This window comes from Cucurbita pepo, chromosome LG07 (assembly GCF_002806865.2).
Source record: "Cucurbita pepo subsp. pepo cultivar mu-cu-16 chromosome LG07, ASM280686v2, whole genome shotgun sequence".
NCBI lineage: Eukaryota > Viridiplantae > Streptophyta > Magnoliopsida > Cucurbitales > Cucurbitaceae > Cucurbita > Cucurbita pepo.
Genome location: NC_036644.1, coordinates 3,412,861 through 3,432,641, shown reverse-complemented (window position 1 = coordinate 3,432,641; position 19,781 = coordinate 3,412,861). Strand labels below are relative to the sequence as shown.

Here is a 19,781-nt window from a genome sequence, read left to right as displayed (position 1 = left end):
GGTAGTTTCCACTGCCTGCCAAGGTTGAGCCTTGGGATTTGACGGCAGACTTAAAAAGCCACCTACAGACGCTTTACACCCAATCAACAACAAGGACTCTTCCATCAAATCAAACGTTGGAGACTAAATTTGGGCCTAGAAACGATCCATGATTTTGTGGGCCGAGCCTTTGACATTGAAGGTAGAAATGGGCCTGGGTCGGGTGGCAAGTGGAAGCAACGGGTTTCGGTGAATCCAAGGGCTGACGTGGCGTGGGATGGACAAAACATGGCCATTGAAATCGAGATAGGTATGACGTGGCGTGTGCTGGAATGAGGACGTGTGATGGTTGTTCTTGATGATTGATGACCACGCAAAGTATTTCCATCAATATTGGAAATATTCTTTGGTTTTTTGGATTTATTCAAAGTAAAATTAATATTTGTAATTTATGATTTGATTCTAAGCTTTTGGTTGAGTAACAATTTAATCAACTTTGATTTAGTTTTGTTCTAAATGAATTGGGCCGTTTCTTGGAACACTCGTAAACAAGTTTGACTCGGCGGATTTCCGAGGAAGAAATTCCATACTCCGATAAGGAATCTTCGAGTTTGCCTCCATTTTTTTTCCAGATTTGCTCTTCCCTCACGCACAGGAAAACCTCAGTTTGTCACGCAAGTTTATTTTGCTGATTTCATTCGGAAAATCCGGATTTTCCGAGAAAATCTGTTCATAGAGCTGCAAACATGGCGAATCTTAGCTCCGAATTCGATGAGATGGGTTCCTTCACCTTCACTGACTTTCCTGAAGATGTTCAGTTATGTATTCTCTCCTTCCTCTCTCCCTCCGATGTAGTCACTTTCTCTTGTACATCGAAGAGAGTCGTCTCGCTCTGTAGGAATGATCGGAAACTGTGGTTTACGATGTGCGATCGGAGATGGGGATCCAAAACTCAGATCAAGAATTGGGGAAAAGGAAACATTACTTACAGGTTACTCTATAGAACTCTTCTTCAATGGGAGAATCTATTAGGTTTTTGGCGCCGGAGTGGCTCGTCTAGCGTATCATCGCCGCCGCTGGTGTTCTTCGAATGGTGCTCGGATTTTCTCGCTGGATTTAGGGTTTCTCCATCGAGTAACGGTACTTACGATGTGGTTAAGTCTCCATTTCTATGGCTGGGGCTCTCTTCAGAAGGTAAGGCCATGGGTTTTATTGACCCCAAGGGCTGTTCAGACTTCGCCGGGAAATTTTCGGATTTGGGAGAATCCGATTTCTCCGATTGCGATTTGGTTCCCGTCGATTTGAGCTTCATGGGGAAAAATCATTTTGTCATCGAGGAAAATCAGACGTTTGTTTATCCGAATTCCCCAGAACAAAGGAAAAAGGGATTCCGCCGGAGTTCAAGTTTCGCCAATTTGGCCGCCGCAACTGATGTGAACGAAGTGGCAAGTGGCTCTCCCGGAAGCTTACCGGACCAATTAATGTCAGAAATTTATCAGCATTTTGCGAATAGAACCAGTCCTGGAGCCTCAAGGAGGCAAAGGAGGAGGGAGAAGGAAAGACTAGGAAAGAAGAAATGGGAACCAGAGCATTTCGTTAAAATTGTCAATTGCTCGCCCACACCATTGCGGCCATTACAGGGCTTGTGGAAGGTGTTGTCTCCCTCTCTTACCTCCTTGTGTTTATGTATTCTTTCAACTAGCTTGATATATACAATACAACAAAATATTAAGAACATGCTACCAAAACTTGAGAATTTAATGGCTTGGAAACGTTCAAACCATCTGATTTCAGAAATTGCAGGTGGGTTTATTCATGTTTCTATGTTGTATAGCTGATGTGATCATTGTTAGGCTCTGATATCTGTATCAATTGAGCTAAATGAAGAAACATGCTGTATTTTCTGTCAATTTGATCGTTTCTTTGGCTGGTTAGGAGTAGAACAGCTGTTTGTTGATTTTACTTTCATTCTTGCGAGTGGTACAATAGTGCTGGTTATGTGAGATGATATAGCATGGACTCCTATTTCATCTTGCAGGGAATCAGTGATGATATGAGCATGGATTTCTATCTTGTTGTATATGATGACATTGGTGGCATTTCTTGTCGGAGGGTTAGGGACTCGTCCGAACGTTTCTCTAGTAATGCTCCCGTGTTTTGGACATCGAATACTACGTTCTTGGAAACTCCATTCTCCCTTGAGGAAGAACTTTTATATGACTGTCGAATACATGTTCGGCCTCTACCAGCCAATGACATTGAAGAGCTAGTGCCTTCAATAGAAAACAAAAAGATTTCTCGCATCCTTTGCGTGAACTCGAGTTATGATCTAGTCTTACCGGACCTGGCTGGAAGTATTCCAAATCCTCGTAATGTCGAGGGAAGAATTTGGCAATACAATAATGGAACTTTTGGGTTCGGTTTCCTTAGGGATAACTTTATTATAGACCTGAAGCATATTGCTCGAAATGGTTTAATTCTGGATACTGTGGAATAATGTGTTTATTGATTCTCCTTTTAGTTAACATTGTAATGATTTTATGCATTCTTTGGCCAAGATTATTCTTTATACAATGTACAGATTGATTATGAATTGTTGATATGTCAAAAGTTCACAACTACATTGTTCTTTTTCTTTTTGCATGTAAAGCTAGAATGGTTTGTTGGATGATGGAAGTCCCATGTCGGCTAATTTAGAGTATGATCATGGGTTTATAAGTGAGGAATACTAACTCCATTGGTGTGAGGCCTTTTGGGGAAGCCCAAAGTAAAGGCATGAGAGCTTATGCTCAAAGTGGACAATATCATACCATTGTGGAGAGTCGTGTTCGTCTAACATGGTATCAGAGCCATGCCCTAAATTTAGTCGTGCCAATAGATTGGCATATCCTTGAATGTCGAACAAAAAACTCCAAAAGTAAAGGAGCCAAGCCTCCTCGAAGGCAGTCAAAAATGACTAAGACTCCAAAGGAGTCGAGCCTCGATTAAGGGGAGGCATACTTTGTTCGAAAGGAGGTGTTGGATGATCGAAGTCCCACATCGGCTAATTTAGGGAATGATCATGGGTTTATAAGTGAGGAATACTAACTTCATTGGTATGAGGCATTTTGGGGAAGCCCAAAGTAAAGCCATGAGAGCTTATACTCAAAGTGGACAATATCATACTATTGTGTAGAGTCGTATTCGTCTAACATGGTTGATCTGAAAACATGGTTTCTCCCTATTGTATACAGGTTTTTTGACCTCATGGATTGAAAGGTCGGGCTGTGAGCTTAGTCAAAAGACATAGTAGCCACTTATAGGATAAGCAGCCAACCTTCATAATGAGGAGTCAAAAATAAGAACAAACCATGAAAGAAAATAGATGTACAGTGATATGAAATCAGCCCAAAGGAAAGCTCTGATATCAAATGATAAGGAAGCCCAAAGGAAAGCTCTGATACCAAATGATAAAGAATCACGGAAAGGGAAGTAAGATTCAGATTATCTTGTTGATTAAATGTCTTAAGGCAAGAACACTTGTTTGAGATTTGAATCACCCCACAAGCAAGATTGATCATGTCAAGGTTTAATGATTTTACATGCAATCTGAACTACATAGAATTGCACCGAAACTTTGGCTAAAGGAAAGCACAAATGCTCCTTTTACTACATTTTTCCAAGTCTATCTTACAAAGGCAACATATATGACTTTATATAGCCTCAAAATAAAAATCTTTAACCTTTACGAGGCATTCTAAGAGTTGTAACTATATTTCATGATCAGAAGCCCTAAAATACATTAAATAAACACCATAACTCAAAATTATGATCATGATCACCCAAAATTTATAACAATGGAACTTGATTCTTCTACAATGGGGCATGAATTTTGACAACATTTTCTTCCCATTTTCTTTAAAGTTTATACCGCATGAGTGATGTCTTGGTTCGTTCGTATCATATAAGCATTCATTGGAATTGACAGGAAGACAATTCAGGTTCATAAACATGCCACTCTTCTTCAGTATGAAAGATGGTGAAAATCAAACAGATCTTGGCATCTGTTTGAGCATGTTATTTGAATATATAAGAAACAGAGAGGCCAAAAAACACACTTTTAACAGGAAACACAACTGATGCTTGTATTTTTCTTAGTGCATAGCCTTAAAAGACTCTTGAGGGTTGCAGAGGAGGATATAAGCCCATCTTGTCTGATCTGATAGCTATAAGAGAAAGCTAGATTGTGCAGATCAGGCCTCAGAAGCCACCTCTCCACCATTGATTTTCTCCCTTGTTATCTTTTCATGGTCTCCTTCAAGCTGACTCAAGTTTCCTTTCTCCTTGATCAGTTGGATATGGTGGTGCTTGCAGTAAAGTCGCCCCTCGTGAGCGATGTAGTTTGAAGGGCTGATCGTGCATCCTCCATGACAGCATTTGAAGCAAGTTTTATGGTATGGAATTCCATTCACAGTAACCTTGAAACAGAAACCATATGACAGAGATCGGATTTGCTCATTGAGTTAACGAAACGAAAGGAGGAAGAAGAAAAACTCGGGTCTTGTCGTTACCTTTTCTATTGGAAAGACGGTGTTATTACAGCCAAGACATTTATCTCTTGTTCCATCGAACATGTTAGCAACCTTGCTCGCTGCCCGTTTCTGTTGATGCGTTTTCGAGATTAATGGGAAAGATATAATAAATTCTTCAGGTAACAAGCTCAAGGGAAACAAGGAATTACCTCGCCATCGATCGGTTTCTCTGGTTTTACGATCTTGGGTGTCCCTAAAAACACGAAAAAGAAACAGATCCGACAGAGAATTAGCATCGAAACCTGAAGAACCTGAAGAATCAGTTCCATTCAAACAAGAATTTTGTACCTTCAAAGCTTTTGTCAAGACTACCAGTCCTCTTAAAGATCTGATCAAAGTGTGGCCTGCAGTAAAGAACCCCTTCAAAGGAATTGTAGTTGCTGAGCTGAAAACCGATGAACAACTTGAGTTTCAAACTTCCAGCTTCTTCATTAGCCACAGACAAAAAAGAGGAACAAAAACCAGTGCCCATCTTACCTTGAGAGTTCCTTTGCAATGGTGACATCTGAAGCAGGCTTTGTGGTAGACACGGTTATCAGCGGTCAACTTGTCGACGAGATAGACGGTCTTTTCACAAGCCATACACTTCTGGGTTGTGCCTGCAAATGCCATTGTCTTGCAGTGAAGGTTTCTTCTTCTCTGTGGAGGCTTCAGTGAAAGAAATGAGCTTTGTTTGGAAGAATAGGAAAAAATGAAGCAAAGGATATATAATTTCAGTGGGGGAAGCAAACAATCATGATGACAGGTACGTGGACAATAGCTTTATTTTGGATTAGGATTCATTGATGATAAATTTAACAATAAATCTGATTAGTACTGATTATTATTTTAGAAATTGTTTCTTAGAGTTCAAATTATTGTTTGGTTTCTGTATTATCATATGTTCTAACGAAAAATTCGTATAACGTATCAGTCGATTGAAATTATTCGTACGTGGGGCCATACATGCTTGCTTTTTAAGTTACTTTTAAACTCTAGTTCTTAGAGTTAGCCATAAGTGAAGAGATCGACTAAAATGAACTGATACTAACGTTTTAGGAACAGAAAGAAAGAATGGAGATGGCATTTGCTGTAAAGGAAGGATGGGAACCAGAGGGGCCATAAGTTTGAAAAGCCAACGCACCTCAGCGGATAGCCTGCTTGCTTCCCAACTTCGAAAAGGTTATTGTGAGATCTCACATCGGTTGGAGAGATAAACGAAACATTCTTTATAAGGGTGCGGAAATCTTTCCCTAGCAGATGCGTGTTAAAACTGTGAGGCTGACGGTGATACGTAACGAGCTAAAGCGAAGAATATTTGCTAATAGCGGGCTTGGACTGTTACAAATGGTATCAGAGCCAAACATCGAGTGGTGTACTAGCGAGAATGCTGAGCCCTGAAAGGGGTAGACATCAGGCAGTGTGTTAATAAGAACGCTAGATCTCGAAAGGAAAAGTCCAAAAAGAACCATATCTATTGACAGTGTTACACACCTTTACTTCATGATTAGAGTGACACTTTCTTCATTTGTAAGGCACAACATTAAAGCTATTAAAAGAACACCACAAATCACAAACCAATAAGGACCCATCAACCTCCTATCAATATTATACTCCAAAAGTAATTAATGCAAATGGCTAATAATGTAACAGCTCACCCAATGTCCTAGAATAATTCAGTTGAGTTTATCTGAAACGAAGCCCTTTTTCACCTACATTTTATAATGTTTAGTATTGTACTTCATAGCCAACTGCACATGCAAATGTGTATCATAACTGTAGTTGTTCGAGTTACAAGCATATTAATTCTATTAGACAAATATTTGACTTATAATATAGTCGTTTTAGTTTCGAAGTCATCTGCTACTTTCTCAAACATCCTACCTCAATTTCAAATGAGGGCATATCATGAGCTTGAGCTAATTGTCACGGTCCTATGTTCTTGACCGTGCGGCGTCGTGATCTATACACGCTCACGACCAGCCTTAAGGGGAATTAAGCCCCATATATATTTTTCGCCCCGGCTTTGTGGCTTCGTCGGACCTTAGGCGAGGTTTGTCTTCGCCAATCGAACATCGCTTGTGCGGAATCCAAGCTTGTCCAACCACACACGCCGCCTGTGCGTGTATGTCCAATCATCTGCGACACATCCGACTTGCCTCTATGCTAGGCCAACTCGTTCGGCTCGACCTTGCCTCTACTCGGGCCAAGGTCTCTCAATACAACGTCGCATCTCATCTTGCCATCTCGATCCCCATCGACGGGGTCCATATGTCTTGACGCCATCCCGAGTCTCGGGATGTCGTCGGCCATCATAACTCGTTCAGTCGTGCCATCGAGAATGGGCCCGCGTGTCGTTCATCTCATCGGGGCTTCCCGAACATCCATCCATCCGGGTTCTATCGAGGCATAGGCCCTCCCGTGCCCATGCCGAGTCATTTACGGATACCGTACCGGATAGCGGGTGTATGTAGCAACCTCCAACACGCGGGCTAGGGCGCAATACCGGCACACCCGTGCCGTCCGGTACTGTCCTTCAAAAACCCATTTCAAAGGAAGTCGCCCGAGACACTCGTCTCGGCACGCTCGCCCACACTGTGACACACGTATGTGCCACAGGGTAGCTCACTTAGGCCACAGGGCCCAGGGGTGGTGGAGAGCTAACACCATGGTACCCCCTATAGTACATTTTGAGCCATTTTCATTCTACCAGGAGTAGACATGATTTTCGTGAGGTGTCATACGGTGTCGTGCATTGTCCGTCCAATGTCCGATCGACACCAAACTTGGCGAGCATTCATATTTCATATGGACGGACTTAACTCCCGAACCGCATGACCAAATTCCTTCCGGAACCTCGACTTTTGAGGTTAAGGCCCGGGGCCCTACCCGGCCCTTCAACAAGCCTATCTTGTCCTTCATGTCTATGCTGATGTCTCTGTTATGCTTGTGTCTCAACATGTCTTCAATACCCACTTTGCGTGGTGGTGTGTTGGATGATGCATCGTCCTCCTCGATCGCATCATGGCATTCTTCTACGTTGGCCCGCATATGGCCGGATGGGCGTCTCTTGAGGGACGCCCCTTTGCTTGTCATGGCGTGAGGGTCACAACTTACTCTCTTCATAGTAAGGTTGTGACACTAATCACGGTCTTACTCTTTTGCATCTTCGGCGACCCACTTACTCTCAAGTTATAATTGTTATTCAATTACGTCTTACCATAATTGAAAATGAACAATTAATCATATAGTTCATTCTCATATCATAATTGCTTGGGATTAAGTATACATATTTGCTTTCAGATGCACCAAAAGGAGTAAATGATCGATAAGTTATGCATGGAAAGCAAACTATAAAAAAGAAAGATCTAAATCCGAGGCTAGGATTTTGTTAAAGTCAAGAACTTGGGTGTCGATTGTGCATGAAATTGGAGCGTGATGAGACGATTGAGCTGAGTTTATTGATAGTAAGAAGATAGTAGGTTGTAGATTGAGAATGAGAGCAAGAGGGGAATCGAGAGATAGCTTGAAGTAGATTTTTTTCGGATAGAGAGTGATACACCGAGCGCGACCCATAACCATGCAGTAGTAAAAGCATGCATAGACTATGCAAGATTGATAGACTAAGCTTGAGAAATAGTATAATGATAGCGAAGAACAAGAACATGACTAAAATGACACAATGCTATTATGTTATACTAACACCGCTTTTAGTTTTGGCTCCCGTTTGCGTTATGAGTTTGGCTTTGACTCTCGTTAACGCTCGTGTTATGGTTTTTCTCTCCTTTACTCTTGTGTTTTGGTTCATTCTCTAGTTCGAGCTTTGCCTAATTCCCTCGTTCACTAACGTAATTATTCTTAATAGAGGTATACATAGGTTGGGTTGGATAAATCTTTGGGACCAATTCGAATTTCAAGTTGGTTAGTTTGATGACCCGAGCAACTCAAATAGAGTTCACAACTCAATCCTACCTGGGTTGAGTTGCGTTGTCAAGTTGTTTTTTTTAATTATTTACAATCATGTTACATTAATAATTAAAATCTCATAAATTTCAAATATCAAATATGTACAAATCATAACGCATCACTAACATTGATTACAGACATAGTAATCCTATTTGCAGGACTCCGAACAAAAAAAATGTGAATATGAACCCCTTAATTTTTTAAAATTAAGATGCAATTAAAAACAATAAATTTCACTAACATTGATTACCGACGTAGTAATCCTATTTTCAGGACTTGGAACAAAAAAAAAAATATGAACCCCTTAATTTTTTAAAATTAAGATGCAATTAAAAATAAATAATTAAAATTTAATCCAGATATAATGATTTAAAAGTTAAAATAGCACAAACTTCAAAAGTTGAAAATGGAATTTAATACGTGGCAAGGAATAGAAATCTGAGCTGTAAACGGAATTTTTGAGGATTGTAAAGCGGATAATGACATGGCGATAACGTTAGGTATTGTAGATTCAATCCTAACCGTCCAATATAATACGAATGCCAAGAAAGTCAAAATTGATAGTGAAAATACCCATTCGAGATTTCGAGGGAAAACCTGCAACTGCAAGCAAAGCGATGGGGCAATGCGTGAGTTGTCTGGACGAAGACCAAAAGCAACAGAGAAAAGAGGAAGAAAGATTGGCCTCCGTTGAAGCTCGGTCCAAAGCTGCCGAAGCTGCTCAGAGAAGGTAGCTTCCTCCTCCCTCACTTTTTAACTTTCATTCGGAACTTCTGTACATCTTGATCGATCCTTTACAATTAGAGCAGTTTATCATTTGATTAGGGCTATCGTTGATCGTTATGTTTTTTGATCAGCACTTCGATCTTGTTAGTCAATGTTAATTGTTCAGGTGGTTGGATGAGGAAAGTCTTGTTAATTTAGGGGATGATCATGGGTTTATAATCAAATAATACTATCTCTATTGATATGAGGCCTTTTGGGTAAGCCCAAAGCAAAGCCATGAGAGCTATGCTCAAAGTGAACGATATCATACCATTGTGGAGAGTCGTGTTCATCTAACATGGTATCAAAGTCATGTCCTAAACTTAGTCATGCCAATAAAATCCTCAAATGTCGAACAAAGGAATCCAAAAGACAAGGATCCGAGCCTCGATTAAGGGGAGGCGTACTTTGTTCGAGGGGAGGTGTTGGATGATGAAAGTCCCACATCGGCTAATTTAGGGAATGATCATGGGTTTATAATCAAATAATACTATCTCTATTGGTACGAGGCTTTTTAGGGAAGCCCAAAGCAAAGCATTGAGAGCTTTTGCTCAAAGTGGACAATATCATACCATTGTGGAGAGTCGTGTTCGTCTAACACAGGTCTGGGATGTGACAGTTCTATAGGGGAATGAATTTTGGGTCTTTTGTTACGAAGGGCTATCGTTGATCGTTATGTTTTTGTCACGAAGATTGCTTAATTTTTTTTTTTAAAGCAATCGAATGAAGCTTAGTCTTCAGGTTTATAGATTTAACTACTTTTTCCTACAAAATTCTAAGTGCCCTAAAGAAAACCGAGGAAGAAAGCAAGAAAAAGAAGCCATGAGTGCTCTAATTTGGGATGAATGAATTGCCCCCACCAATCTTTTCCTAAAAAGCTCACTTGGGCATACATTAATTACTTATTCATACTAAGGATGTATCTGCTATAGTTAACATTGAACTATTGAAGTACTTCCAGCTTCTCCTTTTGATGATGAATTGATCATTCAGTCCTAAATGAAACGAGAAATTCAAATCAGAAGCTATGATTGAAACCATCCATGTTTTTTTTGTACTGAAATGATATAAATATTTGCAGGCAAGAAGAATTTGAAAAATCTGCTGCAGGAAGAGCTGCACGTGCTCAGATGGCAGCAAATGCAAAGCAATCTGCTAACGCTAACAAGGGAGAACCAGTTCTTAAGGTCACTCAAATTCTAGTTGTGTTTGTTGTTTGTTAATTGATATTATATGGTCAGTTATATTTAGATTCTTTACTGTGGTCGGTAATATAGCTTAAAAGAACCCCATAATATTTTCGCTCATAGAATTTGTTTCACTTTAGATGCAGTTTATCAGAGCATGTTGATGATAGGCCTTGTTTGATAACAGATGATAATATAGCAAGTGATTCAAAACTTTTCTACTTGTTTTTGTTTATGCAGTGGAGTATGGGCTGAGGCGGTAATCTATGGGCCAGCTTCATTTCTTCTTTTTTTCTGTAAGTGAAATTTCTAGCAGCTAAAGTTCAGTAAGCTCTTCTGCGCATTACGTTTATCGTTATCAGATTAGTCAAGTTTTGTACCACTATGCCACACCCACAATCCATGACAACGAAATAACTTGTTTGTGCAAATGGAATATATTGTAGTCAGGCTCGTCCTAGGTTCTGTAGGTTAGTCTGGCGAAGGATCTGACAAACTACGACACTTGAACTGTGAGATCCAACATCGGTTGGAGAGGGGAACGAAGCATTCCTTATATGGGTGTGGAAACCTCTCCCTAGTAGACGCGTTTTAAAATCGTGAGGTTGACGACGATACGTAACGGGCCAAAGTGGGACTTGGACGGTTACAAATGGTATCAGAGTCAGACACCGGGCGGTGTGCCAATGAGGATGCTAGCCCCCAAGAGGGGTGGATTGTGAGATCCCACATCGGTTGGAGAGGAGATCGAAGCATTCCTTATAAGGGTGTGGAAACCTCTTCCTAGCAGACACGTTTTAAAATCGTGAGGTTGACAGCGATACGTAACGGGCTAAAGTGGACAATATTTGCTAACGGTGGGTTTGGGCTGTTACATGAACGGTTGTCTTATATTTTCTTTCTCTCTCATACATCGTCTCCAAGTAATCGAGCTCTTCTCATGTATTATATGAAGATGTCTATTTTCCCTTGTATTACAATTGATGAATCTCGTTTGGTTCCCTATTAAAGTGCAAACTTCAATTATGCAGTGTTAATAAATGGAAAAGATTGTATATATATCCGCCTACCTGGGATCCTCTTATACCCCAAGCAACTTGTCTTTATACTCCTAGTCTCCCAAGACAGAAGTTATTGGATGAAACTGCGGTCGTTTATTTGTTTATTCATGAATCAAGGAAAGCAATAAGTGTGTGAACTTAGATTCTTTGACACTTTACTCATGTAAATTTTACTTAACTTCTTATGCCTCTATATGCAATTACTGTAAAGAAACTCATGTGTTGCTCTCTTGGCAAGAACTTTTCTCTGATCATATCATTAACGTGTAAGAAAATTGGTAAAAAAAGGAAGTATAGAACAGTTTCTGATTATTTACATTCTTTTGTGGATCATAATATTGCAATTGGATATTGATGTTTACTGGTTAACTGATGAGAGTAGTTTATTGCTTCAAAATCCAGCAACCATCGCAAGTCCCAACCAAGGATTGCAACCTGTTGATATCAGTTGGTAGATCCATTTTTTTAGATTGCTACTCAGTTTTTAACCTGTTGATATCAGAAGTAAGGGCCTTGGTGGGTTCCTCATGCTGGTAAATGGCCAGTCATTTTGGTCAATCAGGTGGCTTGTCCGATGATGAGCAGTCATTGCCTGTCATTTTGGTTCTCATGCTTCAAACATCACAGATTTTCATGATCCAACAACTTCTATCCGTTGGTTTTCTCTCCAAACATTGCTCTGGCAATGTTTTTTTTTTTTGAAAGTTTTTCATTTTATTATTTTAATGCTTTTGATTGGAATTCTATTATGCTCTTGTATCCCCCGCTAGCAAATATTGTTCACTTCGGCTCGTTATGTATCGCTTTGAGCCTCACGGTTTTAAAACGCGCTACTAAAACTAGATTTCTATACCCTTGAATGCTCCGTTCTATTTTTCAACTAATGTGAGATCTCACAATTTACCCCTTTAGAGGTCAAGTGTCCAATCCATCTCCTTGGGGGATCAGCGTCCTCGCTAGCACATTGCTCGGTGCTTGACTTTGATACTATTTGTAATAACTCAAGCCTATCGCTAGCAGATACTGTTCGCTTGGTCAAGTGTCCAATCCATCTCCTTGGGGGATCAGCGTCCTCGCTAGCACACTGTTCGGTGCATGACTCTAATACTATTTGTAATAACTCAAGCTCACTGCTAGTAGATACTGTCTGCTTTGGTCCGTTATGTATCGCCGTGAGCCTCACAATTTTAAAACGCGTCTACTATGAAGAAATTTTCACACGCTTGTAAAATTAAAGGGTGGACGGACAGAGTGATGAAATTACAAAATATTCTAACCTAAAAAGTAAATCATATATATTATTGAAAATAATTAATTAATTTAGCATTTATAATTATTACAGATTAAGACAAAGTGAGATGCATGTTAGAAGTTTGGGCCAAATTGTTTGTTCTGCGTACGCGTAAGTTTGGATCTGCTAGCCCTAATCGCAGGGAAGCCCAAAGCGATCATCTTTCGTCTCTCCGAGTCCCAATAATAATTGAGAGAGAGAGAGAGAGAGAGAGAGAGAGAGAGAGAGAGAGAGAGATAACGAAGAAGGAGAAACAGAGAGCACCGAATCAAGAGGAAGCTTCAATTGGTGGCCTCCGAATTGGGGTTGGAGAGAAGGGTAAAACATCCTTGGACTTGACAGATTTTCGACGCAGTGTTTGAAGGAATCAAGTGGGGGAGATACTGTTGCAGGAAAATAGATAGAGACAGAGAGGAAGATACAGCGTTTTTGCATGAGGGCAAAGATGCTTGGAGAATGTGGAAGGATATTAGAGATAGAGAAGCGGGAAAACTCCGCCCAAATTCTTTTGCTAATCGTGTTAAATCCGATCGAGTCAGCAGTCTGCAACTTTCCAATCATAAGGACATTGTCTCTCCCCATCGAGGTTCCGTCAACTCACTTCAGGTAATCCTAGATTTCTTATCCTACATTCAAACAATTTGCATTTTAATGGATTTGAATGAACGAAGTTGGAAATTGTTCGATTATAGTTTCTTTCTGGTTTGAGTTTAGATCTTTTCGCTGTCCAACTTAGTTCTTTTTTGGCCATGTTGAATTCGTTTGGGGTGTTATTTACTTGTTGTAATTATCGGATTAGATTGTAAGTTTCCTATTTCTGCTAATCGCACGCTTGACATAATTAATTATTGCCCTCGGGTTGTATTCATTTCTATTAATTGCACAACGCGAAAAAGGAAAGGAGAAGTCTAGTTTGTGGATTTTCCATTTAGTATTGTGACCTACCATAGAAACCAAAAACCTTTAATCGTGTGTAGCGACCGGAGTAGCTGGAATTCTAGGTTCTATCGGTGTAGTTCTAGTTGGAATTTGATGTTGCCGATTGACGGTGGAGGACCCAAACCAGAAGGGAGAAGGATACCATGAAGCTTGAGCCAGGAGAGGCAGAAGAGAGACAACAAAAGAACTTAGAAAACGTGAATGAGCTAAGATTCACCGAGGAAAAATTGTATTAAATAGGCTAAGCTTGTAATGGTTAAATCACCGATGAACCCAAAAGCTTATGCTGATGGGTTATGATAAATTTAGTATATCGACGTTTAAACACTCTTCCCTCAATTGTGGACTTGGAAACTTATAAGCGAAAATCACTATTAATTGGGGGGAATAACTTTATAGGGGTTTGAACACAAGCGCTCTTTCTTTGATACCATGTTAAATCACCAATTAACTCCGAAGTAACTCCAAAGCTTAGCTTTAAGTTGATGGGTTATAGTAAATTGAAATATATCAACACTTTAATGGTAACAAACCCATAAAAGTGGCAGCGTATGAAAATTAAATGAACATAACAGAAAGTAAGGATCACAAGGGCCGAATACGCAAAAGTTAATAAAAAAATAATAAAAGTTGTAGTAAAATCCTCCTGAAATGGTTGTTTAACACTTCAACATCTTAATAAGGTCTTCATTGACTTTATGTTCTTAATTGTGCTCTCCTAAGTCAGAATCAGGAGTTAGGATAACTTCTGTTGATTATAGAGAAGTTTTCATTTTGGAACTTTCTAAAGTTGCTGAGTTTATAATTGGACTATGTTTACCTTTTGGAAAACTGATTCCGTTTTGAACCAAGTGGAGAACTACAAAGGATAAGTCTATAGAGCAACTTGAAATCCTTTTTGGATTTATGACTACAACAAAAATATAAACTCAATTTGTTGCATCATATAGGTCTTTGTTTTTCACTTACCCCGCAGAATTAGCTTAATATTATTCTTTTTTTAAGCTTGACTTCAGTATATGTCATGCATAGGCAATAAAATTTTCGAACACATGTCACAAAGAGCAATCTTTAGTAAGCATTTTATCTGATTGACATTGGTGTTCTTTTATAATTATTGTTCTATTGATAACTCTATTAACATATTTTATATTTATTTTACCTCATTCTGTTTCTTCTGAATTTCAATATTCTTTTAGGTCGATTATGGTCTTGTAGCCCAACCACCATGGTTGGCCCAATCGTTAAAGAAGCAAAAATTTTAAAGCTAGATGGTCTTTGAGGTCATGGGTTTAAACCATGGTGGCTCATAGGATATGAAATATTCCATGAGTTCTTGACATCAAATATTGTAGAGCCAAGCACATTGTGCCCTGAGAGTAGTCAAGGCGCATGTAAGTTGGCTTGAACACTTGTGGCTATTAAAGGAAGTTTGGTGTTGTAGAGCTAGTTGAGTGTTTGGATTTTATAAGCTTGATTTTTGTTGATTTCATTCTTTAGTAGGTATCTCTGTTCCATTTTCATAACATGCTTATAAAACTAATAAGAACATCTAGCACCGACATTCTGGGTCATGAAATCAGGTTGATTTGACGGAGGGGAGATATTTGTTATCTGGAGCATCAGATGCATCGGCTGCTGTTTTTGATATTCAACGTGCATCTCATTCTGAGGGTCTTATTGCAAAATACCAATGCCTTTTTGCAGTTGATAAGCAGCATGAACATGGACATAAATATGCAATTTCCTCGGCCATATGGTATCCCATTGATACTGGATTGTTTGTCACAGGTTCATATGATCATCACATTAATGTCTGGGATACAAATACAACTCAGGTAGGTAACTTAGAGATCATGTGGGTCTTACCAGCAATTTTGTTATAAACTAATATTTCCTTCTTGTAGGTGGTGGTGAACTTTAAATTGCCTGGAAAAGTCTATAGGACAGCCATGTCCTCTTTGGCAACATCACACATGCTGATTGCTGCTGGAACGGAAGATGTTCAAGTCCGCCTTTGTGATATTTCATCGGGAGCATTTTCTCACACCTTATCTGGACATCGTGGTATGGTGGTGGTCTCTACTTTTAATTCTAAGAGAGTTGTTGCTGTCTTTAAGTTGTACCAATTGTTTTAGTTTCAAAATATTACAGCAATTGCAGTCCGTAGTTTTAATCAATTTGTGGAAGATGTCAATACCTGTATGACAAACATGTGCCCCCTTCCAGTTTTACTTTCCCATTGTGTAGTACTTTACCCGTTTTACAATTTGCAACACCTGATTGTTTATGAAATTTATTCGACCAGTCTTTTCTGTTTTGCCTATCTATCTATGTAAATCATATCTATTGACATTAATGTTTATATTATCATTTTACAGATGGTGTAATGAGTGTAGAATGGTCAGCTTCTAGCGAGTGGGTTTTGATTACTGGCGGATGTGATGGAGCAATTCGTTTTTGGGACATCAGACGAGCTGGATGTTTTCGTGTTCTAGATCAGTCTCAATCCCAGCTCGGGCGACGTCCACCTATTTCAGGATGGACTGCAAATAAGGTCCCTCTCCTCCCTAGTTTGGCTATCACGGTATCCACCAGTTCTTTTGTTTGTCAATTAACAGATTTTATTTTATTATTTCTCAGCTATCAACATCTAAGTCCCACTTGGCCAGCCAAGGTTCAAATATGAAATCTCGCATACTTCATAAGAAACTAGCCAATGGAAACGCAACAAAGCCATCATCTACTACAGGTAAACTGCCAGCTAAGGGATCCACAAGGCAGAGGCTACACCCAGGGCTTTTGTCCAGCCAGGATCGAGCAGTTTCTCACTACGGTGCTGTTACTGGATTAAAAGTAACTGGAGATGGCATGTACCTTCTCAGTGCAGGTGGAGTTACCCTGTCAACCCTTTCCAATCCAATTAAATATAGTTCAACTGTGTTATATTCATTTTTTTCTTGAATTAATCGTCTATTAAAAGCCATGATTCTCCTAGTATGCGGCTGCCGGACATCGTGCCTTGATGGAGGAAAAATTAGTGGATTGATTAAGTTGAAGCACAAGGGGAATTTAAAATGTGAACGCCATTAGACTTTGATTATAAAAGAAAATTCCTATAATTGAGTATTTTGAAAATCCTTTTGTACATGTTAGTCATGTACCCTACTTCTGGTGATAATGATGCTGATAGGAGTGTTGAAATATCAATAACAAGATCTGCATTAATGTTATTCTAACAAATCTTGATAGTTGGAGAATTGAGTTCTTTATTAGACCCTCTATCTGCTTTGTGATATAATTAAATCTACTAACGACAATTCATTAGCAATATCTTCTTGTTTGAATTTCTTTTTTCACGATCGGTTGAGGTAGTCATGTTATACTGTTATTCCCCCATCCCACCCCCATATAAAATGATCAGATGTTAAATTTGGATTTTGATTCCAGGTTCTGATTCAAGGTTAAAGTTGTGGGATGTCGAATCCGGGTGTAATACGCTCGTGAATTATGAAACCGTGAGGTTACATACCAATAAGCCGTTGCAATTAGCCACATCTCAAGACTCAGCCCTTGTATTTGCTCCATGCATGGCAAATATTAAAGTACATACTTCTTCCTATATCTTTTAGCTTCTTTGTGTCTACAGCTTACGTGTAATCTAGTTAACTTCTTGAACTTTTAGGCATTTGATATGTGGACAGGGAAGGCATCCCTGACGCTCAGCGGCCATTACGAAGCTGTGAACTGTTGCTTGTATAGTTTCCAGGATCAGGTACGGTTGGTTCAACTGAATTCGAAAAATTGTGGACCAAATGATAAAAGTTGCTTCAAAATTTTGCAATGTTCTTCAGGAACTGTACACTGGTGGCAACGATAGGCAAATTCTCGTCTGGTCACCATCCCGGGACTCTACCGAACTGGTACATCTTCTGAACTCATGCCCCTGCATGTAATGGAATTGAATAACTCTGGATTTGCTTTCCATTAATATCAATGAAGTTTCCTGGTAGCTTATTCCATTTTAGTGGACTCGCAGGATTGGGAATCCAGTGCAGACAAAGATAACTGGAGCGACTGATTGTCCTCTTCCACAAGGACGTTCGGTTTCAACGCTGATGCCATCCATAAAACTCTGCCCACCATGTACATAACTTTCCAGATTTGTATCATCTTTGAATGATTCTGCCCTCTCTTTCAAACTGTCAACTAGGACGTGCACTATACTATAGCGTGGACTTGAAAAAACTCCACACCTTGTTCATTAGTAATAAACATGTTTCAAACTAAAGCCACGTTGGGTTTGACTTTGTAGCTTTTTCATCGAGCTTGGTAACTTTGTTATAATGTCTTGGATTCGCAATTATATGATTGAAAACTTGGGTTTGTTCTAGAATGATACTGTCATGATTTGGAAAAAGTGAGTTACATGGATATAATGTTGATCAGCTTTTGAGTGTGACTTTTTGTGATGTCCCACATTGGTTGGGGGAGAACAAACCACCCTTTATAAGGGTGTAGAAATCTTCCCCTAGCAGACGCGTTTTAAAGCTTTGAGGGGAAGCTCGAAAGGTTAAGCCTAAAGAGGACAATATCTGCCAGCGGTGGATCTGGGTTATTACAAATGGTATCAGAGCCAGACACCAGATGATGTGCCAGCCTTCTCGCCCTTCCCCAAAGGGAGGTAGACTTGAGGCGATGTGCCAGTAAGGACGCTGGGCCCCGAAGGGGGGCGAATTAGGTGGCAGTCCCACATCGATTAAAGGAAGGAGTGCCAGCGAGCGAGGACGCTGGGCACCGAAGGGGGGTGGATTGTAATATCCCACATTGGTTGGGGAGGAGAACAAACCACCCTTTATAAGGGCGTGGAAACCTTCCCCTAGCAAACGGCTTTTAAAGCCTTGAGGAGAACAAACCACCCTTTATAAGGGCGTGGAAACCTTCTCCTAGCAGACGGCTTTTTTAAAGCCTTGAAGGGAAGCCCGAAAGGAAAAGTCCAAAGATTCGGAAAAGTCCAAAGATGACAACAGCCCGAAAGGAAAAGTCCAAAGATGACAACATCTGCTAGAGGTGGAATGCTAGCAACCATGTTTGAATTTCGATCCTTATTTTTGGAAATGTTGATGAAGACTTTGAGAAAACTTATGGGAATGGGAATTGTGGAGATGGAGGAAAATTGTTTGAATTAGTCAATAAAACTTTACTTATAGCTTAATTAATTGACTATTTTTAATCATCATATCTAGAAACTAAGAACTAAGAACATATTTAGACATTATTTAGACATTGATGCAAGCATTAATTTTAGTAACACATCTATAAAAGTGGATGAAAATTAATTTATGTCGTATCTTGTCCATTTCATAACATCAAAATCAGAAAAAAGGCATTAATTTATGTGGGAGGGTGATGGAAGATCAGTTGGTGTATTAATTAGAGGGGGCAGAGGCCAGCCAAGCAGCGTTGTGGGCATGCATTTAGGGTCTGAGAGAGGGCCAGAAGCTAGCAAGTTGTGATATTCTAATGGAGTTTATAGTGAAAGACCAAGCTCCATTACTCCTGAATTCCACTAGTTGCATAAAAATAAAGACCATATGAATGTGTAGCCATTGCCATTGCACGTTTTGTTCAACCTTCATATCGAGTATGCTTATTCTACTCCTCACAATTCATTGACTTAATACCATTCAGATTCAAACATCTTACTTATCCATTGGTTGACTTAATCGATGTTTTAGCCATTTAATGTATTTTTCATTATTTTTAGTGAGCGGTACATGAATGAACCAAAAACTATGTATAAACGAGAGCGATCTTGATGATAAAATGACTGAAAAAAATTTAGAAGAATTAAAGGTTATTATCCATACCAACATGCTGCATCTTGGAAGGACTCGTGTTAGTATGTGATGATAGTCTTCACTCGTAATGCTACCATGTCGTGGGATATGCAGAAGAATGTCGGGATTAGTTGGTGTCGAATTTGGATTTCGAATCCTAATCTGAATCATGAGCATGGGTCGTTACACAGTCTTTCCATTAT

The 19,781-nt window shown here is 39.6% G+C and overlaps 4 protein-coding genes across 9 annotated transcripts; 3 read left to right on the top strand and 1 right to left on the bottom strand.

Annotated features, from left to right (window-relative positions):
* Nucleotides 1–449: 449 nt before the first annotated feature.
* LOC111799115 (F-box protein At3g12350-like) lies at nucleotides 450–3,847 on the top strand. Of its 2 annotated transcripts, none has more exons than XM_023682522.1 (2): nucleotides 450–1,631; nucleotides 3,213–3,847. In XM_023682522.1, exons 1-2 carry the CDS (start codon nucleotides 726–728, stop codon nucleotides 3,219–3,221), a joined length of 915 nt encoding a protein of 304 aa, XP_023538290.1. In that variant the 5' UTR covers nucleotides 450–725; the 3' UTR covers nucleotides 3,222–3,847. The 2 variants fall into 2 exon arrangements, with proteins under 2 accessions (XP_023538290.1, XP_023538289.1); XM_023682521.1 differs by lacking the exon at nucleotides 3,213–3,847 and adding an exon at nucleotides 2,018–2,583 and having other exon boundaries at nucleotides 454–1,631.
* A 146-nt stretch (nucleotides 3,848–3,993) lies between these two features.
* LOC111799116 (LIM domain-containing protein WLIM1) lies at nucleotides 3,994–5,281 on the bottom strand. The gene is made up of 5 exons (XM_023682523.1): nucleotides 5,028–5,281; nucleotides 4,839–4,935; nucleotides 4,700–4,743; nucleotides 4,530–4,619; nucleotides 3,994–4,436 (listed from the first exon to the last, which is right to left on the bottom strand). Exons 1-5 carry the CDS (start codon nucleotides 5,160–5,162, stop codon nucleotides 4,212–4,214), a joined length of 591 nt encoding a protein of 196 aa, XP_023538291.1. The 5' UTR covers nucleotides 5,163–5,281; the 3' UTR covers nucleotides 3,994–4,211.
* Nucleotides 5,282–9,063: 3,782 nt separating this feature from the next.
* On the top strand, nucleotides 9,064–12,968 carry LOC111798519. Of its 3 annotated transcripts, none has more exons than XM_023681732.1 (4): nucleotides 9,064–9,225; nucleotides 10,342–10,447; nucleotides 10,688–10,743; nucleotides 12,851–12,968. In XM_023681732.1, exons 1-3 carry the CDS (start codon nucleotides 9,113–9,115, stop codon nucleotides 10,700–10,702), a joined length of 234 nt encoding a protein of 77 aa, XP_023537500.1. In that variant the 5' UTR covers nucleotides 9,064–9,112; the 3' UTR covers nucleotides 10,703–10,743; nucleotides 12,851–12,968. The 3 variants fall into 3 exon arrangements, with proteins under 3 accessions (XP_023537500.1, XP_023537499.1, XP_023537497.1); XM_023681731.1 differs by lacking the exon at nucleotides 12,851–12,968 and adding an exon at nucleotides 11,911–12,419; XM_023681729.1 differs by lacking the exon at nucleotides 12,851–12,968 and adding an exon at nucleotides 11,479–11,829.
* Nucleotides 12,969–13,002: 34 nt separating this feature from the next.
* Nucleotides 13,003–18,137, top strand: LOC111798518 (DNA excision repair protein ERCC-8-like). Of its 3 annotated transcripts, none has more exons than XR_002815712.1 (9): nucleotides 13,003–13,405; nucleotides 15,322–15,576; nucleotides 15,646–15,805; nucleotides 16,120–16,295; nucleotides 16,382–16,628; nucleotides 17,189–17,343; nucleotides 17,443–17,513; nucleotides 17,593–17,661; nucleotides 17,778–18,137. XR_002815712.1 is itself a non-coding variant. In XM_023681727.1 (9 exons), exons 1-9 carry the CDS (start codon nucleotides 13,256–13,258, stop codon nucleotides 17,890–17,892), a joined length of 1,428 nt encoding a protein of 475 aa, XP_023537495.1. In that variant the 5' UTR covers nucleotides 13,003–13,255; the 3' UTR covers nucleotides 17,893–18,137. The 3 variants fall into 3 exon arrangements, 2 of the variants coding, with proteins under 2 accessions (XP_023537495.1, XP_023537496.1); XM_023681727.1 differs by having other exon boundaries at nucleotides 17,424–17,513; nucleotides 17,767–18,137; XM_023681728.1 differs by having other exon boundaries at nucleotides 13,004–13,405; nucleotides 17,424–17,513.
* The last annotated feature ends 1,644 nt before the right edge of the window (nucleotides 18,138–19,781 follow it).